Raw genomic sequence first — 26,790 nt, 5'->3', positions numbered from 1 at the left:
GATCGCGCTCCCAGAAGCGCCCACCTCCCCGGGAGGAAGCAGTGGAGGATGCGGAGGTGACGGACTCTCAAACCTCGAAGTCATGAGGCCTTCTACTAAATTGAGCCTGACTAACGTTAAGGTCCCAGGAGGTCGATGAGGGACCGTGGTAGCATGAGAAGGAACAATGCTGACTGCGGGCATACCACCTGAACTATTGCTTCACGAAGAAATGTATGTGGGTGGACCGTGGGTCGGGAGACGCTCGAGAGAGGGCGGGTCTACTCCCGAAGTTTGTTTCTGCGAGTTGGGTGGGGGGTTGTTAGAAACCAAGTGGGTAGTTGGGTGGGATCCATTGGCGTAGTGGGTCTCTGGCCTCCCGTTGGAGGGCTGAGATCGCCTGCACCGCGACAGGTACTTCAATGTTGCTGAGGTATGGGGTGGGGTGTTGGAGGGGGGGTTGTTGGCACAGTTTGGGGCAGGGGTGGGACTGGAGGGAGGTGGGGGAGAACCGGGGGGGCGGGGGGTTCTGGGGGGGAGTTGGGGGGTAGACATAGTTAGTTTACGCACGGTGTGTACGAGAGCGTGGTCGGTCTTATGTGTCTGTGTGTGGCCTCTGATGCCCGGCATTCTGAAACTCTGGCCTGTAGATGGCGGCTGATGGTTTAGAGGCGGGCCTCCCGAGGGCTTCGCTACGCGTTATGAGCTGGAATGTGAGGGGAATGCTCGACAAAGTTAAAAGAGGTGCGGTCTTGCGAATGGGGAAGAAAGAAAAGGCAGATGTGATGCTCTTACAGGAGACACACCTCTTGGGAACCAAAACCCTTAGCTTACGTAGATACGGCTATGACCAGGTATTTCACGCTGGCTTTGCGAGAGGGTCCAGAGGAGTCGCGATTCTGATACATCGTAGGGTGTCCTATACATATGAGACGCAATGGATAGACGCCCATGGCAGGTTTGCATTTGTTAAGGGGATGGTGGGAGACGAGCCCATGGTGTTTGGCAGTGTATATGCTCCACCCCCGCTACAGGAGGCCCTTATAGAAAGGCTGTTTGATATTTGGGCTGAGGTCCCGAGTGTGCTGACGATAGTGGGCGGTGACTGGAATGAAGTGATGAATGGGAGATTGGATCGCTGTAAGCCCGGAGGGGGCCTGATAGCTGACACCTCTACTAAATTGAGCAGAATGGTGCAGGGGATGGGTTGGGTAGACGCATGGCGGTACCAACATACACATAGTCGCGAATTCACTTATGTCTCTGCGGTCCATAAATCCTTTTCTAGACTTGATTACCTGTTCATTCCTCAGCCCTGGATTGGGAGGGTGGACTCTACTTCCATACTTCCGCGGGGTCTGTCGGATCATTCCCCGATAACACTGGACTTACTCTTAGATAGGAGGCGGCAGCCATTTCGATGGCGCCTCTCCACGTGGCACCTGCAGCAGGACGCCTACCAGTCGCATATGAGGGAGGCGATAGCACATTACTGGAATGATAATGATAGGCCGGACACCGATGCCATGACCCTGTGGGAGGCCCTGAAACCAGTGCTCCGTGGCGTGGATATCGCTTGGTGTGCAGCAAACCGTAGGACCCGTAGGGCGGCCATTGAGGAGGCGGCGAACCGGGTCCACAACCTGGAGGCGGAGTGTACCTCGGGGGGGGGGGGGGGGGGGGGGATGCGGTAGGGCAATTGCTCTGCCTTCAGCAGTCGTACGCATCCTTATTGATGGACGAGGCCCGTCAGCTATGGCTGGCTACGCAGAGTAGAATATATCAGTGGGGGGACAAATCCAGCACGATGTTATACAGGCTCTGCCAGGGTACTTTCCGGGCTCAGTCCATGCCGGGACTCCGGGATGAGGCGGGCGACCCTGTGACAGCCCCTGAGGTCGCTACCTTTGCGCAATACTATGCGACTCAGTACACCCCCCGGGAAGCTCTCCCGGCACAGGAGGCTGATAGATTCCTAGCGGACCTTCCGCCCCGGACACTCTCCGATGAGGGTCGTGCTCGGCTTGAACTCCCATTGTCGGCGGAGGAGCTGGGAAAGGCTCTGGGAGAACTGAATACTGGTAAGGCCCCTGGGCCTAACGGCTTCGCATGCGAATTTATGAAAACGTTTCATCTCCAGCTGGGGATGTATTACAGGAAGGCTCTGGAGGCGGCCAGGGACTGTGGGTGTCTGCCGGCGGACTGGCGACATGCGGAGGTCGTGGTTTTCTGTAAACCTGGGAGGCCCCCGGACCGCCCTGAATCGTACTGACCGATCTCGCTGCTTAATATCGAGGCGAAAATCTTGGCAAAGGCCTTGGCCAATCGCCTTCTCCCCTATATCACGGACTTGGTCCACCCGGACCAGGCCGAGTTTATGCCCCACAGGGCGACGAGACACAACATCAGACGAGCGCAGGTGGTGGTGGAGGCGGCGCGGGCGGCGGGAATGCCGGCGGCACTTCTATTGGCCGACATCGATAGAGCTTTCGACTCGCTGAGCTGGACATATCTCCGGGCGCTCCTACTCCGCCTCAATTTGGGTCCGCACTTCCTGTCCTATGTTCATCTACTGTATACTGACCTGACGGCGGCTGTGAGAGTGGCGGGGGCAGTCTCCAGCCCGTTCCCTATAGGCCGAGGCACCAGGCAGGGTTGCCCTCTTTCACCTTATTTGTTTGCCCTGGCGATGGAGCCGCTGGTGGCGTGGGTGCGGATGGACGCACAGCTGCGTGGCGTTGAGTGGGAGGCGGGACCGACCGATAGAATTTCGCTCTATGCCGATGATGTTCTTTTCTTCCTTACTGACCTGAATAGATCGAGGCCCAGGGTCCTTGAAATAATGCGAATATTTGGCGAGGTGTCTGGTCTTAATCTGAATGTACAGAAATCGAAGCTGTGGGTCCTGGGTAGGCGCGGCGACCTGGGTTCCTGGGCATCGGCCCTACAAGAGGCAGCGGGTGGCATTAAGTACCTGGGCGTCTTTCTGACGGATGTGCCCGGGGTCTCCTGGTCGCGCAATGTACTACCTGTGTGGGACAAAATACGGTCTGACATGAAACTGTGGTCCAGGATGCCCTTGAACATCTATGGCCGTTCGGCCATATTCAAGATGGTAGCTCTCCCCCGTCTTTTATATCAATTACAAAATCATCCATATCATATACCGCCGCAGTGGTTTCGACAGGTAAACTCGGCGCTGGGTCAGTTTTTGTGGGCTGGGGGGGCGGCAAGGGTAGCGCTCCGCACCTGCTTCCTCTCGACCTATTGTGGGGGACTGGCCACGTCCGACGTCCTGTCTTACTACCAAGCATCACACCTTTTGGTCCTCAATGAGTGGTGGTATGGGGACCGAGATGACCCGGCCTATGCCCTGGAGAGATACCTGATGGACCCAGACACACTGCATACTATCTTGTACTCGGCAGCCATCAGAAGGAGGCTCCAGATGGTCACCCAGGTAGTCTTTCAGGTGTGGCGTGGCGCTCTCCGTCGCATGCGGTGGTGGAATACGCTGACGGGGGAAACCCCACTGTGGCACAATGGGAGGTTGCCGGCGCTGGCGTCCCTGCGGGGATTCGGTGGCTGGGATGCGATTGGCATTTCGGCGCTGGGTCACGTCATGAAAGGCACGGCCCTTAAGTCCTTTCAAGCTCTGCGAGACGAATATGATATGCCCCAATCTCAATTCTTCAGATACTTGCAGCTCCGACACGCCCTGTCCCCCGCATTGGTAGGCTTAATTTCTTTGCCGGAGTTCAGCCCCCTAGAGGCAAAGATATTCATGGGGGACTTGGAAACTAAGAAAATATCTAACATATATCAAACGCTTGCCACACACTGCTCCTCTTCCCTTGATAAATTGCGGTCTGTCTGGGAGGGAGAGGTAGGAAGATTGGAGGAGGAGGACTGGAGAGAAGCCCTGGAGGCCCCAAGGGGGGCAGCGGTTGCCGTGCGCTTGCGCTTCATTCAATTTAAGTACTTGCATAGGGCATACTATACTAGGGAGCGCCTGTGGAGGGCGGGGCTGATAGCCTCCCCTGATTGCCTGCGGTGTGGATGTTCAGTTGGCTCCTTTCTACATACGGTGTGGGAGTGTGCGGGGTTGCAGAGATTCTGGACCGGTGTGTGGGATTGCCTGACAGAGGTGTTGGGCTGGGATCTCCCCCGCTCACCGAAGTTGGGCCTTCTCCATGGCATGGAACAAGTGGGGGGAAATCTGTACAAACGTCATCTGCTTCTGCTGGGCCTTACGGTGGCTAAAAGGGACATTGCTCGGGCCTGGAAGGCTCCTAGGGCCCCCTTGGTGGAGGTGTGGAAAAGGGGCATAGACTTTAACATGGGGCTGGAACGCCCAGTATTTGAGGCCAGGGGTTGCCCCAGAAAACACTTTCTAATTTGGAAGAGATGGGCGGACTACAGAGGCCTGTTGCTGGACCCTCTGGCGCCGCGAGCCACTGATGCATTTACTAGTTGACTCTGGGTGAACTGGTACACACGTAGATACTGAGCTCACTAGGCTCTTCTTTATGGACCATGTAGACACCGTGCAGTGTTGGGGGTGGGTACCGGGTGGGGAGTTCTGGGGGTGTTTTGTTATGTTATGTTAATTTATTTCTTCTATAGCGCGCGGCTACTCCGTGGAGCATCCCGGCGCTTTGGCGAAGAATATCAGCAAATAAAAACAACCACATAACAAACAAAAAAGCAGAGGCAAAAGGAAAAGAAATCTATTTCATATAGAGCCACGTTTTCAGGTCTTTCCTGAAAGCAAGAAGGCTAGGAGCCTGTCTCAGGGACAATGGTAGATCGTTCCAAGCCTTTGGTGCTATGAAGCGAAAAGACCGACCTCCCATTCTTGCACGCCGAATTGCAGGAACTGTCATCATGGACAGACAAGATGACCTCAGAGTCCTGCTGGGTATGTACCGGGAAAGACGTTTCCCAATATATTTGGGGCCTGTGCCATGTAGAGCTTAAAGGCCACGGTCAGGCTTTTGAAAAGAATTCTCTTTGAGATAGGTAGCCAGTGTAAGGTGTTCAATAAAACAGTGGCACCAGCTCTCTCCGGGAGTCCATAGATGGCTCGGGCTGCCGAGTTCTGAACTACTTGCAAACGGGTCAAGAGGTATTTCGGCAGACCCAGAAAGAGAACGTTTGCGTAGTCCAGTCGAGAAACGATCAAGGCCTGGACAATTGTTTTCCTATGGTTGAGTGATACTAAGGGAAGAAATTTCCTCAACATCCGCAGAATGCCAAAGCATTTTCCTGTGAGACACGAGATGTGAGGCCCAAAAGATAGTTCACAATCCACTATCACTCCCAAATTTTTGGCCTTAGAGGACACATTATCAGCGGGAAACATATCTTGTGGCCACCAAGATTTCCAATTGGGTTCGGGAGCGCAACCGAAAAAGAGAAGCTCCGATTTATCGGAGTTGCACTTTAAGCCATGACACCTAAACCACTCAAAGACCGCACCAAGACAATCCCTGATCTGTATGCCATTAAATGACCCGCCCCTATCACAAGGGAACAGGAGCTGGGTGTCATCAGCGTATGACACGATCTGGGCGCCAAACGACTCCGCGACTGCCGCCAGAGGGGCCATAAAGATGTTAAAAAGCATGGGGCTGAGAATGGAGCCCTGAGGGACTCCCACCTCTAGCGGAGCCATGTCAGCGGGGAAAGGAGGCGCCCAGATCGTTTGCCAGAAAAGATTTAAGCCAGTTCCACACCGAGGAACGGTGTCGAAAGCCGCCGACAAGTCAAGCATGACTAACATGGCCTTTCCCCCAGAATCGAGTACTTCCCTGATGGCATCAGTGACCGCGAGTAAGGCCGTCTCCGTGCTAAAGTTAGCACGGAAACCGGATTGCGAGGCGTGCAACAGGTCGTTTCCTTCGATGAAACTGGAAATTGTCCTGTGCACATATCTCTCGGCCACTTTCGCCAGAGCAGGGAGAAGGAAGATTGGCCTGTAATTGGCATAGATGAGGGGGTCCAGGGTAGGTTTCTTGAGCAGTGGTAGGATCATGGCGTGCTTCCATGCCTGAGGCACCACACCTGTAGACAGGGAAGAATTCAAAAGAGGGTTTACCAAGGTGTTTAAGGCAGATGCCACTTTCCCTAAGTATTTGGCCGGACATGGGTCTAAAGGAGAGCACGATTTCAGACCTGACAACAAATCCAAAGATGTACTAAGACCCATGTAAGGGAATTCAGAGAGGAAAGGGCCTTGACCCTCCACAAAAAATGATGAAGTTAAATAACTCAAATCCGGTCGTGGACAAGAGTAGGAAAGAGAGGCTTGAATAGTTGTAATCTTACTAACAAAAAAGGTAGCTAGTTGTTGTATCCAAGAGTCAGTATGAGTATGACTGGGAGTGCAAACGGCAGGAGAAGTAAAGTCTTGAACCACTTTAAAAATTTCTTTGCAGACATTTTCAGCCTCATCAATACGGCGTTCAAAATAGGCCCTTTTTTCATCCCAAATTGACTGATGATAGGCTTTGATTACTGCACGAAATTTCAATTTTTCAATCGGATTATAAGCTCGCCTCCAAACTCTCTCAGCCCTTTTACAATCCTGCCTTTGTATCCTCAACTGGGGAGTGAACCACGGGGCCGACGCTCTACGCTCACCTAATTTACGTTTCTTTTCGGGGATTAAGGTCTCGAATCTGGCTATAAGCCATTTTTGGAAGAGAACAAGCTTCTCTTCCAAATTTCCCAAAAGAGGACAGGGAAAATTGATAAGAGCCTCCGATAACATATCCTCCGACAGCAGATGGAACGGGCGCGAAATCCGCGTGGCCTCTATTACTCCTCTTTCCCGGATGAGGACAGTGACAGGCAAAGAAAAGGAGATTAAAAAGTGATCAGACCAAAGTACTGGCTGTATGGAGGATACAGAAATAGGTCTCGTTGAGAATACCTGATCTATGGTATGGCCTTTGTTGTGTGTTGGTCCTTGCAAGAACGGAGATAGCCCTAACGAGGCCGTGATATCAATAAGTTTCGTAGCGTCAGGATCACATTTATTGTCCATATGGACATTAAAATCTCCAAGAAGAATACAATGATCAGACCTGAGACAAGGAACTGAAAGAGCTACTTGTAATTCATCGAAAAAAGGTCCCGTCGATCCCGGTGTTCTATACAAAAGAATCCCGGTACAGGCCTGGAGCGGGGAAAGATGTAAGGTGAAGCCAAGGGCTTCACATCCCTGAATATTCTCCACCGGAAAGGTTGAGCAGGGAGTGCTCTTTTCCACAATAAGAGCTACTCCTCCTCCTCTGCCCGATACTCTATCCCTCCTAAAGATGTTATAATTTGGAGGGATGGCGTTGGCCAGGTCAGGTGCGGAGCACTCGCCTAACCATGTCTCTGTCAAAAATAAACACAATATATTGGAATTCTGCAACAGACTCCAAATATTAAGGGAATGACAATTTAGAGACCTGGTATTAAGGAGAAGACACTGAAAATGAGCGGATGTATTGTCCTGCACGGTTCCGTTTAAAACCCGGGCGACGCCAACCGCAAGACGGACAGCCTTTCTTTAAAGTCCGACCGCCAGGAAAAATGTGGGAGCAGTGGCCTCGAGGGGGGCGTAGGGCAAGTAGATCTGCCGACGTGTAAATAAGCATATTTCGGGGAGTTTGGGAGAATGTTGATTGAATAACTGGGATGCGAAGATATTTATATGCACACTGTCTTTCTGATTTCTAGGGAGCAGTGCTTCTCTGTATTCTATCAACTGCAAAACTCTAATAAAATTTTGTTCTGGAAAAAAAAAAAGAAGGAGGCGGGTGGAAGAGAGCAGCAGATCAGCACAGGAGAAGAGAAGCGAACAGAGTTAAAGAAGGAGGCGGGTGGAAGAGAAGAGCAGTTTAGCACAGGAGAAGAGAAGAGACCAGGGAGTTAAAGAAGGAGGTGGGGTGGATGAGAGCAGCATATCAGTGCAGGAGAAGAGACCAGGGAGTTAAAGAAGGAGGCGGGTAGAAGAGAGCAGCATAACAGCACAGAAGAGAACAGGGAGTTAAAGAAGGAGGCGGGTGGAAGAGAGCAGCAGATCAGCACAGGAGAAGAGAACAGGGAGTTAAAGAAAGAGGTGGGTGGATGAGAGCAGCAGATCAGCACAGGAGAAGAGAACAGGGAGTTAAAGAAGGAGGCGGGTGGAAGAGAACAGATCGGCACAGGAGAAGAGAACAGGGAGTTAAAGAAGGAGGCGGGGTGAAAGAGAACAGCACCGGAGAAGAGAAAAGGGAGTTAGAGAAGGAGGCAGATGGAAGAGAGCAAAAAGATCACCACAGGAGAAGGCAACACAGAGTTAGAGAATGAGGCGGGTGGAAGAGAAGAATAGATCAGCACAGGAGAAGCGAACAGGGAGTTAGAGAAGGGGGCAGGTGGAAGAGAGCAGCAGATCAGCACAGAAGAAGAGAAGAGAACAGGGAGTTAAAGAAGGAGGCGGGTGGAAGAGAACAGATCGGCACAGGAGAAGAGAACAGGGAGTTAAAGAAGGAGGCGGGGTGAAAGAGAACAGCACCGGAGAAGAGAAAAGGGAGTTAGAGAAGGAGGCAGATGGAAGAGAGCAAAAAGATCACCACAGCAGAAGGCAACACAGAGTTAGAGAATGAGGCGGGTGGAAGAGAAGAATAGATCAGCACAGGAGAAGCGAACAGGGAGTTAGAGAAGGGGGCAGGTGGAAGAGAGCAGCAGATCAGCACAGAAGAAGAGAAGAGAACAGGGAGTTAAAGAAGGAGGTGGAGTGGAAGAGAGCAGCAGATCAGCACAGAGAAGAGAACAGGGAGTGAAAGAAGGAGGCAGGTGGAAGAGAACAGCAGATCAGCACAGGAGAAAAGAACAGAATTAAAGAAGGGAGGTGGGGTGGAAGAGAGCAGCAGATCAGCACAGGAGAAGAGAACAGGGAGTTAAGGAAGGAAGCGGGTGGAAGAGAGCAGCATATTAGCACAGGAGAAGAGAACAGGGAGTTAGAGAAGGAGCCGGGAGGAAGAGAACAGCAGATCATCATGGGAGAAGAGAACAGGGAGTTAGAGAAGGAGGTGGTGGAAGGGAACAGCAAATCAGCACAGGAGTAAAAAAACAGAGTTAAAGAAGGAGGTGGGGTGGAAGAGAGCAGCAGATCAGCACAGGTGAAGAGAACATGGAGTTAAAGAAGGAGGCGGGTGGAAGAGAACAGCAGTTCAGAACAGGAGAAGAGAAGAGACCAGGGAGTTAAAGAAGGAGGTGGGGTGGATGAGAGCAGCAGATCAGCACAGGAGAAGAGACCAGGGAGTTAAAGAAGGAGGCGGGGTGGAAGAGAGCAGCAGATCAGCACAGGAGAAGAGAACAGGGAGTTAAAGAAAGAGGTGGGTGGAAGAGAGCAGCAGATCAGCACAGGAGAAGAAAACAGGGAGTTAAAGAAGGAGGCGGGGTGGAAGAGAGCAGCAGATCAGCACAGGAGTAGAGAAGAGAACAGGGAGTTAGAGAAGGAGGTGGGTGGAAGAGAGGAGCAGATCAGCACAGCAGAAGAGAAAAGGGAGTTAAAGAAGGAGGCAGGGTGGAAGAGAGCAGCAGATTAGCACAGGAGACGAGAACAGGGAGTTAGAGAAAGAGGCGAGGTGGAAGAGAGCAGCAGATCAGCATAAGAGAACAGGGAGTTAAAGAAGGAGGCGGGGTGGAAGAGAGCAGTAGATCAGCAGAGGGAGAAAAGAAGACAACGGGGAGTTAGAGAAGGAGGTGGGGTGGAAGACAGCAGCCGATTAGCACAGGAGAAGAGAACAGGGAGTTAAAGAAGGAGGTGGGGTGGAAGAGAGCAGCAGATCAGCACAGGAGAAGAGAACAGGGAGTTAAGGAAGGAAGCGGGTGGAAGAGAATAACATATTAGCACAGGAGAAGAGAACAGGTAGTTAGAGAAGGAGGCGGGGTGAAAGAACAGCAGATCAGCACAGGAGAAGAGAAGAGAACGGAGTTAAAGAAGGAGTTGGGGTGGACGAGAGCAGCAGTTCAGCACGGGAGAAGATAACATGGATTTAAAGAAGGAGGCGGGTGGAAGAGAACAGCAGTTCAGCACAGGAGAAGAGAAGAGACCAGGGAGTTAAAGAAGGAGGTGGGGTGGATGAGTGCAGCAGATCAGCACAGGAGCAGAGACCAGGGAGTTAAAGAAGGAGGTGGGTGGATGAGAGCAGCAGATCAGCCCAGGAGAAGAGAACAGGGAGTTAAAGAAGGAGGTGGGGTGGAAGAAAACAGCAGATCAGCACGCGATAAGAGAACAGGGAGTTAACCGCTTCAGCGCGGCGCGAATTTTCGCGCTGTGCTGAGCGTTCTAATGAGCCAACGGGCTCATGACGGAACGGTTCCGTCATGAGCACAGGCCAACCGACGCTCATGATGGAACCGTTCCGTCATGAGCATGGAAGGGGTTAAAGAAGGAGGTGGATGGATGAGAACAGCAGATCAGCACAGGAGAAGAGAAGAGGGAGTTAAAGAAGGAGGCAGGTGGAAGAGAACAGCAAATCGGCACAAGAGAAGAGAACAGCATTGAGGGCGGTAGAGTGAGGGCAGTAGAGTGGTAGAGGGTAGAGTGGTAGATTGAGGGTGGTAGAGTGGTAGAATGGTAGATTGAGGGCGGTAGAGTGGTAGAGGGTAGAGTGGTAGATTGAGGGCGGTAGAGTGGTAGAGGGTAGAATGGTAGATTGAGGGCGGTAGGGTGGTAGAGAGGTAGATTGAGGGCGGTAGAGTGAGGGTGGTAGAGTGGTAGAGGGGGGGCGGTAGAGTGGTAGAGTGAGGGCGATAGAATGTAAAGTGAGGGTGGTAGAGTGGTAGAGTGAGGGCGGTAGAGTGAGGGCCCACTCTACTGCCCTCACTCTACCACCCTCACTCTACAGCCCTCACTCTACAGGGCTGTAGAGTGAGGGTGGTAGAGTGAGGGCAGTAGAGTGGTAGAGTGAGGGCGGTAGAGTGAGGGTGGTAGAGTGAGGCCGGTAGAGTGGTAGATTGAGGGCGGTAGAGTGGTAGATTGAGGGCGGTAGAGTGGTAGTGTGAGGGTGGTAGAGTGAGGGCGGTAGGGTGGTAGAGAGGTAGATTGAGGGCGGTAGAGTGAGGGTGGTAGAGTGGTAGAGGGGGGGCGGTAGAGTGGTAGAGTGAGGGCGATAGAATGGTAAAGTGAGGGTGGTAGAGTGGTAGAGTGAGGGCGGTAGAGTGAGGGCCCACTCTACTGCCCTCACTCTACCACCCTCACTCTACAGCCCTCACTCTACAGGGCTGTAGAGTGAGGGTGGTAGAGTGAGGGCAGTAGAGTGGTAGAGTGAGGGCGGTAGAGTGAGGGTGGTAGAGTGAGGCCGGTAGAGTGGTAGATTGAGGGCGGTAGAGTGGTAGATTGAGGGCGGTAGAGTGAGGGCGGTAGAGTGGTAGTGTGAGGGTGGTAGAGTGAGGGCGATAGAGTGGTAGTGTGAGGGCGGCAGAGTGAGGGCAGTAGAGTGGTAGAGTGAGGGCGTTAGAGTGAGGGTGGTAGCGTGGTAGAGTGGTATTGTGAGGGCGGTAGATTGAGGGCGGTAGAGTGGTAGTGTGAGGGCGGTAGAGTGGTAGAGTGAGGGCGGTAGAGTGGTAGAGTGAGAGCGGTATAAGGGTTCCTGCAAGGACTCAGAGTACCGTAAGTAATTAGCTCGCCTAGAAGCTGGTGGACAGATGTTTGCTAATGCAGCATTGGAGCATCTCAAGAGTGTGTGGAGCAAAACAACGTGTTGCCCATCCAACAGTCTGCTTACTGAGCAAAGTAGACTTCCTGACTTATTACAGTACTTTCGATGGCACTGGAAATAAAGTTTTTTTAGAAAAGGCAGCCAATTAGCAATGCATCAATTGTCTATGCATCAGAACTGGTATATCTGATTGCTAACTTTGCGGCATAATCCAGTCGCCCTCCAAATACCGGTTGGTGGTCGTGAACTCTTTGATGCACCATACACTGGAAACTGTATTGAGATGCTGATGGGAGCAGATGAGGGTCTAACTAGCAAAGTTAACAATGCAAATGGTGTAAAACAGGTGCCATTGGCATTACTGCTTTCTTAACCTTCATCTTCACAACTTTCCACACATTTTGCAAAGTGATGAAAAATGTTTACCCATTATGAGGTCCATCTGCGCCATTATACGCAGATGTCATCTTGGATCTTATCCAAACAGGCCAACAATGGGAGCTAAAACACTTGGAATATTCTGTAGGGCTGCACTTCTTGAAGGTGATCAACTCCAAGAACCAAAGTGAGGGTGTATATGGCCAAAAGCGGGCTCGTTTTCTTTGGAGTTAAGAATGCAAACACTAGAAAAAAGCACGTTTTGTTCATGTTTCTATGTGTAGTAATGTCCTAAAAACATGGATTTCACCTCCACAAAGATCAATTATCCACAAAAGGAATAAATCATTGTGGAGGATAAATAATGTTTTTATAATTTGAAGCAAAAGAACAAAATTAAATACCTTTTACAGGTGTACAATACAAAGCCTCACCCTGCTCTCTTATCTATATCTATACTACTATTATAAAGAGAGAACTGAGTCCTTTGAGCCAGGTAAACTCGAAAAGTACACCACCAATCCAAACACCCAAGACATCTTTGAAAACCTCAGGGCTAGCAGAAGGACATAGGCTATATAAAAATAAAAAATATACGTTCTTTAAAAAATTTAGGAATAAAAAAAAGTAGTCCCTTGCAAGTAGTGCCGGCCGCGCCGTGCGTGATGACATCGGGAGCGCGGGGAGGCGCGGCGTTCAGGAGCAACAGGAAATGCGGCGGACATGAGCGCGGGGAGGAGCTGCGGACAGGCGGGGAGGAGCTGCGGACAGGCGGGGAGGAGCGGCGGACAAGCGGTGAGGAGCGGCGAGAAGCGGAGGAGCAGTGGAGCAGTAAACTCAGCAGCGCGGGGAGGAGAGGCGGCTGAGGTAGGTGAAGCAGCCGCGGGTGCGCACCTAGGGACGGGCAGAGGGACGGGCAGAGGGACGGGCGGGGGCCATGAGTGCTCGCAAGCCTTTAACTCAAAGTCGGGACGTCGGCGGAAACAGCGGACAAGAGCCGCGGGTGCGCACCAAGGGACGGGCAGAGGGACGGGCGGGGGCCATGAGTGCTCGCAAGCCTTTTACTCAAAGTCGGGACGTCGGGGGAAACAGCGGACAATAGCGTGGGCAGACGCGGCCAGGACCAACAAAACCGGAGCAAGGGAACACTGTAAGTACGCTCTGCTGCTACCGGCCGCTCTGCTGCGCCTCTCCTGCTGCAATGCTGCCCCCAGTCCCCTTCTGCCCCGGGCAACGCTGGGGCGGGCTGCTAGTATGGTATAAAATGTGTCTTTTTACGGTGGTCATTTTAAAAAATCGAGTACAGGGGAATTCTTAACGTCATTGTGTTTGATTTGCAAAAGACAGCGTCTGATTTTTTTTTTTTTTTAATAAAGTATCAGTTGCCACCCTCCTGTGTAGGAGTACAATTTCCTAGGCTGCTGAAATACCTTACATATAAAAAGATTAGTGGTCTGAACATATGGGGTGGGAAGGGCACGTCAGTCTCATTTGCAGTTTCATGTAAAATAAACATGAAATAGTTGTTTATTAGCAGGTGAGCTCAGACTCCATTTTGCAACAAAAGACCCAAACGGTATGCTAATATATAGTAAAACGTTCCTTTGGAAATTCTACAGTTCAGAATTACGACCACAGATGTGTGAAATAAAAACAATGGCATGGACAATCAACTCACCAGTTGAGTGATTCGTTTTCTAAGATGACAAACACCTGGAGAATGGCCCTGGTAAACAGGCCATTAAGGCGCTTGTGCGCAGCACATCAGGTTTGCATAAATCGTGAGGGACGTACCAGGTGGCTCCTATCTAAATTAAGTCTACAGAGAAATTGGAGCGAAGTACCCTTGGAGGGTTCAAAGTGAGCTGGATTCACAGGCAGCGGCAGATGTTGGGGATTTCGGTCACTCATTTAGAGTCCCATCCTAAAGCAGTGTGGCAGGGACATTAGAAGCTTGCAAGTAGATCTCAGAATACTATATTTGATCAAGTTGAGGTCCCTGCGGTTTGCACTTGGAGATCAACGCTGGAATAGAACTGAAGGTTGTGCTCAGTACCAAGAGCTGCTGCTGATGTACAGATCGGTTTTCACTGTAACGACTGTCGTAACTCTGCCATGTAACAACAGTTTGCATCACACATTTCGACTATTTTATGCGGGCTTGTGCGACTTCCGGTCTCTGGGCACACTTTCTGTACATCGGCTTCTGTTCTCTTGATATTTCCTTCTGTCACTTGAAGTGAAAAAACGGAGTTATGTATAGCAGAATATATTAGCCCCAATCGTTATGACGAACATTCACTGAGCGTGTTCACTGCATGGAAAGTGCACGGGCAGAGAGTCGGCGAGGTCCTTTGATAAAGGAGTCCAATGCAGCGCCACGTTTTTGGTCCTATTGGTTTGAGTCCAAGTGCCTCACTCCTCGACAAGAGTATTCGCACCAGTCAGTTACAACACACAGAATGAACACGTGCCTGGGTGTGGGTTCTGCCAAGATGCAAGAGTGAACGGGCTGACTGCAATGGACAGACCTCTGCAACCTCGCACCAGCCTCTGTAGGACATGACCGGCATTTAATAAGAGACAACTACAGTGCAAGACTTAAGACTTATGAGACTGCTCTGAACATCTGGATTGCGGCACAAGTCTGTTCTACCAGCTGAGCAGAAGCCGGGCTACGATGACAAGCCGGTCCTGTCGGCAGGCACGGGACGGATCTCCGGGAGGGCAGCGACTTCAGAGTTGTCTCACACTTTCCTAGCACTAGCTGAAGTTTAAAGTACAGCCTCATGGTGGTGCTGTTGACACTTTATAAATGTATTGTTAACGCACATGAATAATTAGGCAATACTTTACAGATTCATACTGGACATTAAACAAGTACAATAGAGACAGAAACTAACGAACAGCCATAGAAAGACCCCAACAGCAACAGACAGATGCAAAGACAGAGACAGGAAGTAACAGATTTGCAGATACAGAGTTGGCAGAGACCAATGCGTGTGGCAACCGCGAGAGAGAGGGGCGCGCGCTGGAGAGGGAGGGGGTGGGCTGCCTGCAACTCGAGTGACCATATGGAGAGGCCAGCAAGTTCGGGAGCGCATTCCTTTGAAGAGTACTGGTGTGCGATGTGCACGCGGGGAGCGGCAGGCTTTGAAGTGTGATTGGAGGGGGCGGCAGTAGCCTTTGCAGTGTGGGAGGGAAAGAGCATATGGAGATGGGGTGGCACTGAGGTCACGCGCACGCGGGCGAAGCGTCACGCTTCAATAGATCACATGAACTGCATGGAATCCGCTTGGAATCCGCTTGTTCAAAGAGTTTGTTTCAACTTCTATAGATCTCGACATCTGCAATGCGCAAGCGCATTGGCAGAGGTCGAGACCTAAAAAGTGAGAGATGGAAAGCTTGAAATAAACTCTGGGGTTGCATCCCTCTCCATCATTATTTTCATTCAATGTTTATTTTAGGATATTTCCCCATAAAACACATTCATCATCAAAATTCAGTTTAAAAAAAAGATATATAAAATACATATACATATATATAAAAATAGATCTTTATTAGTAGAATGAGCAAAAACAGCAGGTGCAGTATCAAACATTACAAATGTACTGTCTATCAACAGTAGAACACTTTGTTACAGTTTCCAATGATACATAAGCATATAAAAATATAAGTAAATATCCAACAATTCATTAAGTCATATTAACATTTTGCTTCATAGATACCAAATTGTTTTTAAAAAGCAAGCCAGACTAAAAACTACTGCACTTTTTGTGTCGGATCTCAGTAACCGCAAGGCCTCTTTATGCTGTACAACTTGTCACAAACGGCAAACCAGTATAATCCACCTTTTCCATTAAGCCACATATAATGGGCAACAACAACGGAAAAAAAAAGATAGTATGACTTTGTTTCCTTATGTGATGGACACCACGGACAGCAGTCTAGTAGCAATGAAGAGCTGGTAATCCACCAATGACTTGTAAAAAATCTTAGTGGTAGGATTGCATATCTAAACGTTACATATAAGTGTTTGACCAACGAAAGGGTATTTCATCGACAAATGGCTCAAACTTTGGAGCATATTTAATATCCAAAAAGTGGTCAGCAATACTTCCAGCTCTCACAGATTGATACCAGGACTCCTTTAAATCTAACCAGTCTAGTTTCTTTAAAAAACTGCATGCACATCTATTGATCGTGGTGGGTGCAACCCACAGCTCATGGAGTTCCAAGGCTATCAACCAATTTTTCACACATTTGAGCCAGGGTGTTATACAATCCTGATCAATAGCTATAAGCTCTTATAAGCACGCTATATATGGGACTAATTTGTCTGTATACCAAATTCTACACCAGTATGAAAGTAGTCTAAGCCTAATTACATCTGTAATAATAACCATATCTAGATGAAGCTTTTAAAAATGTGTGTTCAGCAAGAGAAAGACCAACTACACTGCAAATCCGCAGAAGTCAACACCATAAGTTGCTGCCTCTATAGCCTTGTCTCTGTAGACCTCCAGTACTGGCAAAATTAATCTAGTAATTGTCAATTTAAAGTGCATTAATACAGTTGACGCAGAATATTGGAGTGCTAACTGGCTTTTAGAGATTTCTGAAGACCAGGACATAGACTTAGTGAATTTTACCCCTAGATAATCAAAATGCATTACTCTTTCTATTGCTCTCTTGCCCACAGTCAGTAAACGCTGCTACATCTTATACAGATTAAAGCCCATGTACTTAGTTTTCTGGGAGTTTAGTTCAAAGACCTCGAGCATCACAAAAACCCACAAGTTGGTCTGGAAGGCATTGAAGATGTTTTTGGATATTAGTAAAGTATCATCAACTAAGCATCATCAGCAAATAAGAGAGCAGGAACTCTTGGACCAGCCATGTTAGTGGAAATTATTTAAGGCATTAAGATAATCAATAACACCATTATTATGAAGCAAGAAAAGAACTGGTGCCACACACCCCCGCCTACACCTTTATCAGATGGGATATGAAACCATTAAAGCCCCATTCTTCTTCCATCTGACCTGGGCATAAGTCTTATTAAGGAGTCTAAGAGTGTCCAGGGTGTTACATGGGACGCCCATTTCCTTTAATACTGTCCATAATTTAAGTCTGGGAATTTTTTCAAATACTGCCTTTATATCGATAAAGTCAACAAACAAATGCCCTTGTTCTATTTCAAATGTTTTCCACTAAATAAGGGGAAAGCGGAAAATCTGGTCTACAGTGTTCACTTTCTCCCTAAATCCGGACCGAAAATGGGTACGGATAGTATTTCCCAACATCCAGTCATGAAGCTTGGTGAGCAGTGGTCTACAAAATATTTTTTGCACATTGTCAATTAGACTAATAGGACGATAGTTAGTGGGTCCCTCCCTGTTCCCCTTTTTAAAAATAAAGACAATTATTGCACCCCTCCAACTATCAGGAAAATCAGCCGGCGCTATTGCATTTGACATTTCAATTGTGTATGGGCTCCAAACCTTAGGTTCAGAGTGGAAAAGATCCCCAAAACCTTTATCAGGGCCTGGTGCTTTACTACATTTGATCAATTCTATTGTTTCAGGGTATCTTGTAAAGTGAACTCAAGCCTTTTGTTCAAACTAATAACCTTAAATGATTTTTGTGTGGAGGCCATAGGTTTCCAAGAGTATAGACCACCAAAGTTTTACACCCATAATTAGGGTAAGATGTGGCAATCTGAGGCAGCTTGTCTTTGGCTACGTCACTTGGCAAATATATGCCGAAATGTTCAACTGTCCTTAGATTTTACAGCTTCCATAAGGTACAACTAATTATTTGTTTCCCACTGTTTTCTAGCTTGAGCCAAAGTGGTCCTGTAACGTGTCCTTGCCTCTTTAATTTACTCCCTCTTGCCTTCTTTAATTGCTGATATAAGGACACTTCTTGCCCTTCTACAAATACTTAGGAACTAGAGAGTTTTCTTATTAATCCACCTACCTTGTTTATAATCCTTGGGAAAGTATGCCTGAAGTGAAGCAAATAACTTATTATGAGACAAAATTACTTTAAATCTGTATGACTATTCCAGTCTTTCACTAGGTCTGCAACCTCCACATTAATGGGAGCGGAGATGCCTTGATGAGTGACTAGTGAGTCCTAGGATATAGACCTCATATTGCTTTTCACAGTTAACCTATCGTCAGTTATGTAGCTGGGAGAGCTCCTTATGCAATTAAATAAACCTTTTAATGACATGTGGAGGGCGTTGTGGTCAACAGCCATGGGGTCAATACTTCACATATCTTCCACAGCCTGCCACAGACTAGGAAAGACAATGATGTAATCTATTCTGCTCCTACAGTCTGTTTTATTGTAAGCGGGCACTCTTTACTATCGGAACCGGTCCAACCATTACATGCCCTTAACCCATAGGTCAGGATTAATGCGGATAGCTTGTATCGCCATAACAGACCTGTTTTTAATCATTTGGATGTCCAAAGCAGGTATGCGCATCTTCTCGTGTTATGTTAAACAATGTTGTTAAACAATATTTATAAAGCGCAAGTACACCAAAAAAGGTTTCATCTTCCACATTAGTTACGTTAAGTGTGAGATCAAGGCCTTCAAATGTAGTATTAAAATCTCCCACTAGGATTAATGGGCAGAAATCAATATTGTACTCCAAAACAACTTCTAGTATTTGTAGAGTCTCTGACGTGCAATGTTCCTAAATGGGACGATGATAAGACATTGAAAAGTTTAATATTTCCCCTCCCGCAGTAAATGATAAGCCCATGAGATCTCTCAAATCAATAAAGAATTGTTTAATCGTACAGGCAAGGGAAACATTTCCCCAAATAATAATTCTCCTGAAGTATGGCCTACTCCCTCATGAGATAAGTCCAAGATAAAACTGTCAAAATCTGATCGATGTGTCGGAGACAGAAGCCAAGTTTCCTGGAAGAGGCATTTATCGACCTAGTCACTAAATTCCTGCCAATCTGGATCATACATTTTGGACATCAAGCCTGCTAAATTTCATGACCCAATCTGAATATTGGCCTTATCATTCAAAACTTGTTCTTTGAGTGCCAGCCTCAAGTGGGTTTGAGAAGTCAGCTGTAATATGCCCCCGTGAACATCCTGCCCCCAATGTATGTTTACCGTCTGGGGCAAGAATCTCATTACAATATGTGGCTGATATGAAAGTTGTATCCCCACTAGCAGGGAAATCCTGACCTAGTCTGGGAAAGTGACTTTTATGGATAGATTGACAGATTAGTTCAGATTCCCTGACGACACAGGTCTGGGATAGTGGGGATACAATATTCCATGCAGGATGGGTTGCGTTTGGCCATTACAAAGTCAGACCGAATCAATAAGTAGCATTTGCGCATGTGTCCGAGCAAAAAAATACATTTAATTATCAATAATGCTGCATTCTCATTTTTACCACTAAGAAGCTTTGGGAAATTGACCATATAGTCAACTCTCTCTCCGATCGAAGATGCTTTGTTAGGAAAACAGGGGCATGCACGTTCCCCATAGACCTTCCCTGGGGAATATTCATACTGCCTTCCAAAGGATAATTCCGTATCTCACATTACTTCTTAATAGCCGAGGCCGTGTACTAGTGGTTAATGTATGGTCAACAAGGTCTCATGTGATGTGATGTGAAGTATCCCTTATGTAATTTATTTCTAAGCCCAGGTCAGGTATCTTTTAATTTGGTCTGTCGGATTGGACGAGTGTCTTTTATCAGTAACATCTGGCAAATGCAAGTCAACCTAATCAATTGGCACAAAATTTACTTCAGGTTTACATATCTTTGATAATACCTACTACTGCATTAACCATTTGTTTTAGTTCTACTATTTCAGCACTTAAAGACTCTACTTCATCAACAAGTTGTTTCACAAAGGTTGGAACAAATGCACAATCAGACAAATTCTGGGCAAAATATGTGTATTTCGATGCACTTAGGAAGCTCAATTGTGAGTCACTGAGGTTTGAACGATGCATATCTCGATAAGATCAGGTTATACTTCTGTTTACAGCAGAAGAGGTATGTTTCCTTGCTGGGGAGCCCTTATTGCTAATACTGCAATATTTTGTAAGCAAATTAACTGTTGGCACTCGGGTCAATGAGTTATCCCCCAATTTTTTTAACATGTTTTAAAAAGATGACAGAATCCCTGGGTTTCACAATTGCAGATTTGAAAAAATTATCCAGATTTTCAGTGTCTTTAACAATACAATAACTTGCTACACGTTTTTTTGCTTTAACGGGACCTTGGAGTACAAAAGTAGTTTCCTTTTGTCCATGTTTTTAACAAAACCACATCAAAGAGCTGGACAGGTTAAGATCCGATGACTCAGCACCCGATCGTTCACTATGAAAAACACTTGAAAACTCTTCTAAATGCAAAAATAGCAATAATCATCACCACAGAAATGCTGATTTTTACTTGCCAAGTTCAAAGTCAACAGTGTTTACCCAGGCACGAAAAGTGAAAACCATTGGGGGAAGGGGGTAGCCTAGCCTCTTTAAGCTGATGACGGACAAAGAGGGGCCACCCTTAGCCGAGGAAAAGACTGCATAGCAAAAATGATCTGAGCACTTTGTAGTTCTGGTGCGGCACTCCCAGCCCATCTCCTGAGCCTTCATGGAGCTTGGAGTCCTTGACTAATGTGCTTGTTGTCCCTCGCAGCATGAGTGATTTGATGCTTCGTATCGCTGGTGGAGTAGCCCCATCACTCTCCTGAGGGTTCCTGGGTCTTGGAGTCCCTGACCAAGGTGCTAGTTGACCCAGACAAAAGGTGCTTGTTGACCCACGCAGCAGCAGTTATCCGAGTGCTTAGTAATGCTAGGGCGGCACTCCCCAACCCTCTCCTGAGCCTTCCTATGGCTTGGAGTCCCTGACCAAGGTACTTTTCCCACACAGTGGGGGTGACTAGAGTGCTTTGTAGCGCTTGTGCAACAGTACCACCCCTCTCCTGAGGCTTCCTGGGACTTGGAACTCCGACCAAGGTGCTTGGAGTTTCGCGCAGCGAAAGTAATCTGAGTGCTTTGAAGCACTGGTGCGACAGTCCCTCCCCTCTCCTGAAGCTTCCTGGGTATTAAAGCTTCGAACAAGGAACCTATAGACTCCACACAGAGGGAGTGATCAAAGCGCTGCCACAACAGTCCCGCCCCTCTCCTGAGGCATCCTGGGGCTTGGAGTATCGACCATGGTGCTTGTTGTCCAGCACAGCAGAAGTGATCTGAGCACTTTGTAGCGCTGGTACTTCAGTCCCCAACCCTCTCCTGAGCCTTACTGCTACGTTAAGAATACTTATATAGCACATGGCTGACCCAGCAACGAGGCGTCCCAGCAACTGTGGCTTGAAGTCCCAGACAAAGGAGCCTGTAACCGAGGACCGGTACAAAAGGGGGTGATGACGGACGGAGCATCTGAATCAATCAAACACTCACACCCAGTCAAAAGATCTGAGTTTAATCCATCACCGTTCTTTAGCCCACTCTGCCACCCCAGTTCAGACATGGCTATATGCAAATCAGTCTGACCCAGTGCCTCATGGGAACAGTCCAGCCCGAACTGCCAAGCCATGTCTTTCCTGGACCGGAAACAAGCTTCCGAGGACCGGTTTCTGGCATTCCAGCCGTCTTCAGCCCGGCTTGCTTGAATCCAGGACCGGTTTCACCCTAGTTGGGGCTCATCAGCCAGGTATAGCTTGATTTCAGTGACACAGTGTGCATAGGACCCACGATGGAATGGGGTGAGGCCCCGAATAATTACCAGTGGTTGAGGGTTATTCAAGTATTCCATCCATTACTTTTTTGTATACTAAGTGGGACAGGTATGCCCAGTCACTGGAACCAAGCTGTACCTGCCTGATGAGCACTAACTAAGGAGAAACTAGTTCTGGGCTCCTTGTGTTCAGGTTAGATCTAGCCTGGCAGTTTCTGGCATTCCAGCCGTCTTCAGCCCGGCTTGCTTGAATCCAGTGTCAAAGTGAGCAAGGGACTCACGTCTGAGCATACCCTGCCACACTCATGGCGGCCAAAGCGGTACAAAAGGGCGTGGTGATGGACGGAGCATCTGAATCAATCAAACACTCACACTCAGTCAAAAGATCTGGGTTTAATCCATCACCGTTCTTTAGCCCACTCTGCCACCCCAGTTCAGACATGGCTATATGCAAATCAGTCTGACCCTGTGCCTCATGGGAACAGTCCAGCCCGAACTGCCAAGCCATGTCTTCCCTGGACCGGAAACAAGCTTCCGAGGACCGGTTTCTGGCATTCCAGCCGTCTTCAGCCCGGCTTGCTTGAATCCAGGACCGGTTTCACCCTAGTTGCGGCTCATCAGCCAGGTATAGCTTGATTTCAGTGACACAGTGTGCATAGGACCCACGATGGAATGGGGTGAGGCCCCGAATAATTACCAGTGGTGGAGGGTGATTCAAGTATTCCATCCATTACTTTTTTGTATACTAAGTGGGACAGGTATGCCCAGTCACTGGAACCAAGCTGTACCTGCCTGATGAGCACTAACTAAGGAGAAACTAGTTCTGGGCTCCTTGTGTTCAGGTTAGATCTAGCCTGGCAGTTCGGGTTGGACTGTTCCCACTGGAGAAGGGGCAAGACGGATTTGCATAGTCCAAACTGTGGTGACATGGTGTGAAAAATAACTTTAGACTGGGATGCGGCCCGAGTAATTACCAGTGGCTGAGATTATTTCAAGAATGTCATCCATCACTTTTTTGAATACTTTTATTATTTTTAGGTCTCAGCTAGACAGCGCATGCGATGCCTCGGAGAAACGTGTTGTGTTCTATCTGTGGGCTTACAGGGCGCCCATCTACTACCATTGGTAGTCTTCAGCATGGCTCTAATTTCTTTGATACCATTTGTCATGATACTTGGGCGTCATGCCCTCTCCTTGTGTTTGGCCCTCCCATAGTGTACATGGACCAAGTACTATGGGAGGGCCATAGCCCTCTCATATTACTTGGTACTGCTTGGTAATGCTTCTGGTTTGCGGAGTTATTTTTTTCTTTGTTTTAAAGCACTTTATAAGAAGTACCTGTGTTTTCAGACTGTCTCCCTTGGACACATGCACACATACCACTAAAATGCATGCCATGTACATAAACAAATGCATTTCCTAAAAAACTGTTAAAACACAAAAAGCACCTGTTTATTTTGTTTGGCACGATCCGATGCAATTGAAGCTCTCGCATCAGTCGTCGATTGTACTGGAGCACTTTAAGTGCTCATCAGTTACATTACACAATGACACATTCATTTTTGTCGCTAATCTGGATTCAATTAAAGTTTTTTTTCCCCATCCCCAGCTGTATCTCCTGCTTCACCAGTACCCTCACAACATGCCTCGTCGCTGCAGTTTTTTTTAAAAACACAATTTGATGGTATTGGAGCATTGGTTCCATTCTCCGTCTTCCCATAGTTCTAACACCAGCCGATGTATTGGAGCACTTTCAGTGCTCACCAGTTACATGACATTATGATAGTCGGCATGGGGAAGCGCAAGTGATTTGCCCAGAATCACAAATTGCTCAGCCAACCCAGAGATTCGAACCTGGTTCCCAAGTTCTCCTGTCATCTGTTCTGGCCATTACGCCACATCCTCGCTTCACTTCAAAGCTCAACTGTTTCTCGCTATCACTTCCACATTTGTTCAGCAAGACCCTGTCAACACCAAACAAGCACTGGTAAAGCCAATAGATATCTGCAATGACCAAGCTATTGGCCTTCTCAATGAAAATGTCTTTTAGCCATGTAGTCTAGCAGCCCATCTGCTGTTCTTTACAGCATGGCAGAAAGTCACTGAAAAAAGTGCTTTGATGTGGCCAGCACAGGCCATGTCATAGTGCTTTTTTTGTGTTAGGAGGGGCAGGACAATAAATTCAACATGTGGGGCAAAGAGCCTCAGCAACGATGATTCTGGGCTTTCAGTATGTTTCAGCCATGCTGAACAGCAGATGTGCTGCTAGAAAACATGGCTAAAAGACATTCACATGGACAAGGCAAATAGCTTGGGCAATGCTGAGACCTATTGGCTTTGCAAAATCTTGTTTGGCAATTTGGCAAATTGGAAGTAATCCTGCATCCCGAACTTAGAAACCAACAGTCTGCGTACCTCATGGCAGCAAAAGAAACCATTAAGGAAGCATCTGGTAACATGAAGAGATATGTAATGCTAGAAGACTTACTTTTCATTCTCCTGGGAGATGTAGAGACGGTTAGATAAACTGGCCAAGAAAGCCTCAACGATAACTGGATCGATAGTTAAACCAGCATTCAGACACCTGCAGAAGACAGAACCAACATAAGCATCATGCACTGAAGCACTGCTATCAAGGTGGCGCTGGAACGGTTTGTGTTTTAGCAAATGAAAAACATGATGTGTTTTCGATACACTCTTTGTCAAGGCACAGCTGTGCAACAAGAATATAGAACATCCCCACTAAATGCACAGCTGTAGTGCAGTTATTCAGAGTGTTGCATAGTTGTGGGAAATTTTGCTTAGGATGCTAACTCGTGCGAATGTTATACTGTAGAGAGTTGGGGTGCAAGAGCTGATGGAACACCTATACGGAAAACGCATGGGTGCTTATGTCCTCTCTACAGCCCAACTTTGAAGTGTTCACTCTCGCTATAAAACTATACTGCTGATGTAGTGTGCTAGCTTTGACTGTATGACAGTTATGCAGTGTAGATGTATACAGTTTTGGCCACCAGAGCACAATTTCTACAGCATAGTTATAATGCTGAGGGGTGCATGCTCCCAGGACATATCTATAGCCCAGATGTATGTGGTGTTTCCATTCACGGTGCAGATAGAATGTTGATGTATATAGTCCTAGCTCACGTGACACAGTTACATCGAAGATATGCATGTGTATGGATCAAGACATGACTACCCTGCAGATGTATGAGATGGGTCACATCTCAAAGCACAGCTGTAATGCAGATGCATGGGTTAAAAGATTTCATTGAAGGGGTGTACTACAAATATATGTGGCAAGAGCGTTCATAGGACAGTCATGTACGTGAATGCTGCAGATGCATGGGACTAGCTCTTGCAGCACAACTAAAATGCATAGGTATGTGTACTACCTCTCATGGCATTACTACACTGCTGATGTCTGAGTGCTAGCTGTCATGATACGGGTATACTGTGGAAGCGCAGGATTCAGCTCTCTGGCATGGGTAAAACACAAATGTATGGGATGTTAGCTATCAGGGCACAGATATATAGTAAATGTGTGGGATACTTCCACTCATGGCTTGGGCATATTCCTGATATTCAAGATGTTAGCTTTAGGACATGGATACATTCCAGATGTATGGGATGATACCACTCAAACTGGACGTACTCCTGACATATGATGTGCTGGCCTTACGTACTGGGATATATTGCAAATATATAATGTGCAAGTTCTGAAACATGGACATAATAGAGATGTCTGTGGTGTTAGACCCAATGGTATCAAAATGCTCATTATCTTTAGGGTGCAAGTTCTTAGGACACGAAAATACAGTAGACTTATGTGATGCCAGATCTCAAGGCATGGACATGCGTCTTTGTTGTCGGCTGCTAGTTCTTAGGGCATGGGTGTAATTCAGATGCATCACATATCCGCCATCCTTAAAATAGACATGCATATGATAGAACAAGTAACTGGGATGTATACATCGGTCTACATCAGTATATGATATAGATATATATTTTAAAAATGCTACTTACCCTGTAAGTATTTGTTTGTAGCATGTAGTGCTGTAGATTCACATGCTTAGCATACTGCTGCCATTGAGTGCTGGGCTCAGACAATTGCAAGACATTTTTCTTCTACGCAGACTTTTGAGTCACAAGATGTAGTATTACTTCACCACTAAGGGCACCAATTCCATGTCAGATGGTTTTTGCACAGTGGGTGAAAGTAAACAGGGAGTATGAACTTATATAAGGTGCGTGAAGTGCAAAGTACAGTGCAAACTCAGGAAGTTGGAGATCTGCATAAAAACACAAGTTTCTAGGGAGAAGGGCAGGCAGATGTCAATCTACAGCACTATACACTACAAACAGATGCTTTTAAGGTAAGTAGCATTTACCACTCATAGAATGTGTGGCTGTAGATACACATGCTTAGGAGAGATTGTAAAGTAGTGCTCTCCAGAAGCAGTTTTTAGAGTCTTGATGATGCAAATGTTCGAAATAAGGCTTAAACACCGTTTAACCCACCATGGCTTGTTGACTGGGTAAGACGTCCACAAAGTAGCACTTGGTGAAGGAATGTAGTGTTGACCAAGTGGCTGCGTTACAAATATTCACTAGTGGGATGTTACCTAGGAAGGCCTTAGTTGCTCCTTTCTTACTAGTGGAATGAGCACTGGGCGGAGAAGGAAGGACTCTCTTTTCTTTGTATTAGCATGTTTGCATACATTTTACTAGCCACTTAACTACGCCTACCCTGAAAATAGGAAATGGCAACAAAATGCTGATCAGATTTACAAAAAGGCTTGATTATATCTAGGAAATAAATACGGGCTCTTTTGCATTTAATGGCGATGGGCATAAGAGAGCTGTAGACACCACTGCCTTGATGTTTGCCGGTGCACCTTCTCAATGGTGCCATTTTGTAGGACTGTGTGGACTTTTTTCTGAAGAATAGACAGATGTTCTTTGCTAAGAGCGTATGTACAGGGAGAGAT

At 47.6% G+C, this 26,790-nt stretch overlaps 1 protein-coding gene across 2 annotated transcripts in view; it reads right to left on the bottom strand.

Moving 5' to 3' along the window:
- PI4KA (phosphatidylinositol 4-kinase alpha) overlaps positions 1-26,790 on the bottom strand; it is a 517,988-nt gene that overhangs the window by 325,634 nt on the left and 165,564 nt on the right. For both annotated transcript variants that reach the window (XM_078667865.1, XM_078667866.1), the window contains exon 15: positions 24,288-24,383. In XM_078667865.1, coding sequence (XP_078523991.1) covers positions 24,288-24,383 — 96 coding nt within the window. The remainder of the gene's footprint in view (positions 1-24,287; positions 24,384-26,790) is intronic.

The sequence above is a fragment of the Lissotriton helveticus genome, chromosome 11 (assembly GCF_964261635.1).
Source record: "Lissotriton helveticus chromosome 11, aLisHel1.1, whole genome shotgun sequence".
Classification (NCBI taxonomy): Eukaryota; Metazoa; Chordata; class Amphibia; order Caudata; family Salamandridae; genus Lissotriton; species Lissotriton helveticus.
This window is presented reverse-complemented; position numbering and strand designations above follow the sequence as displayed.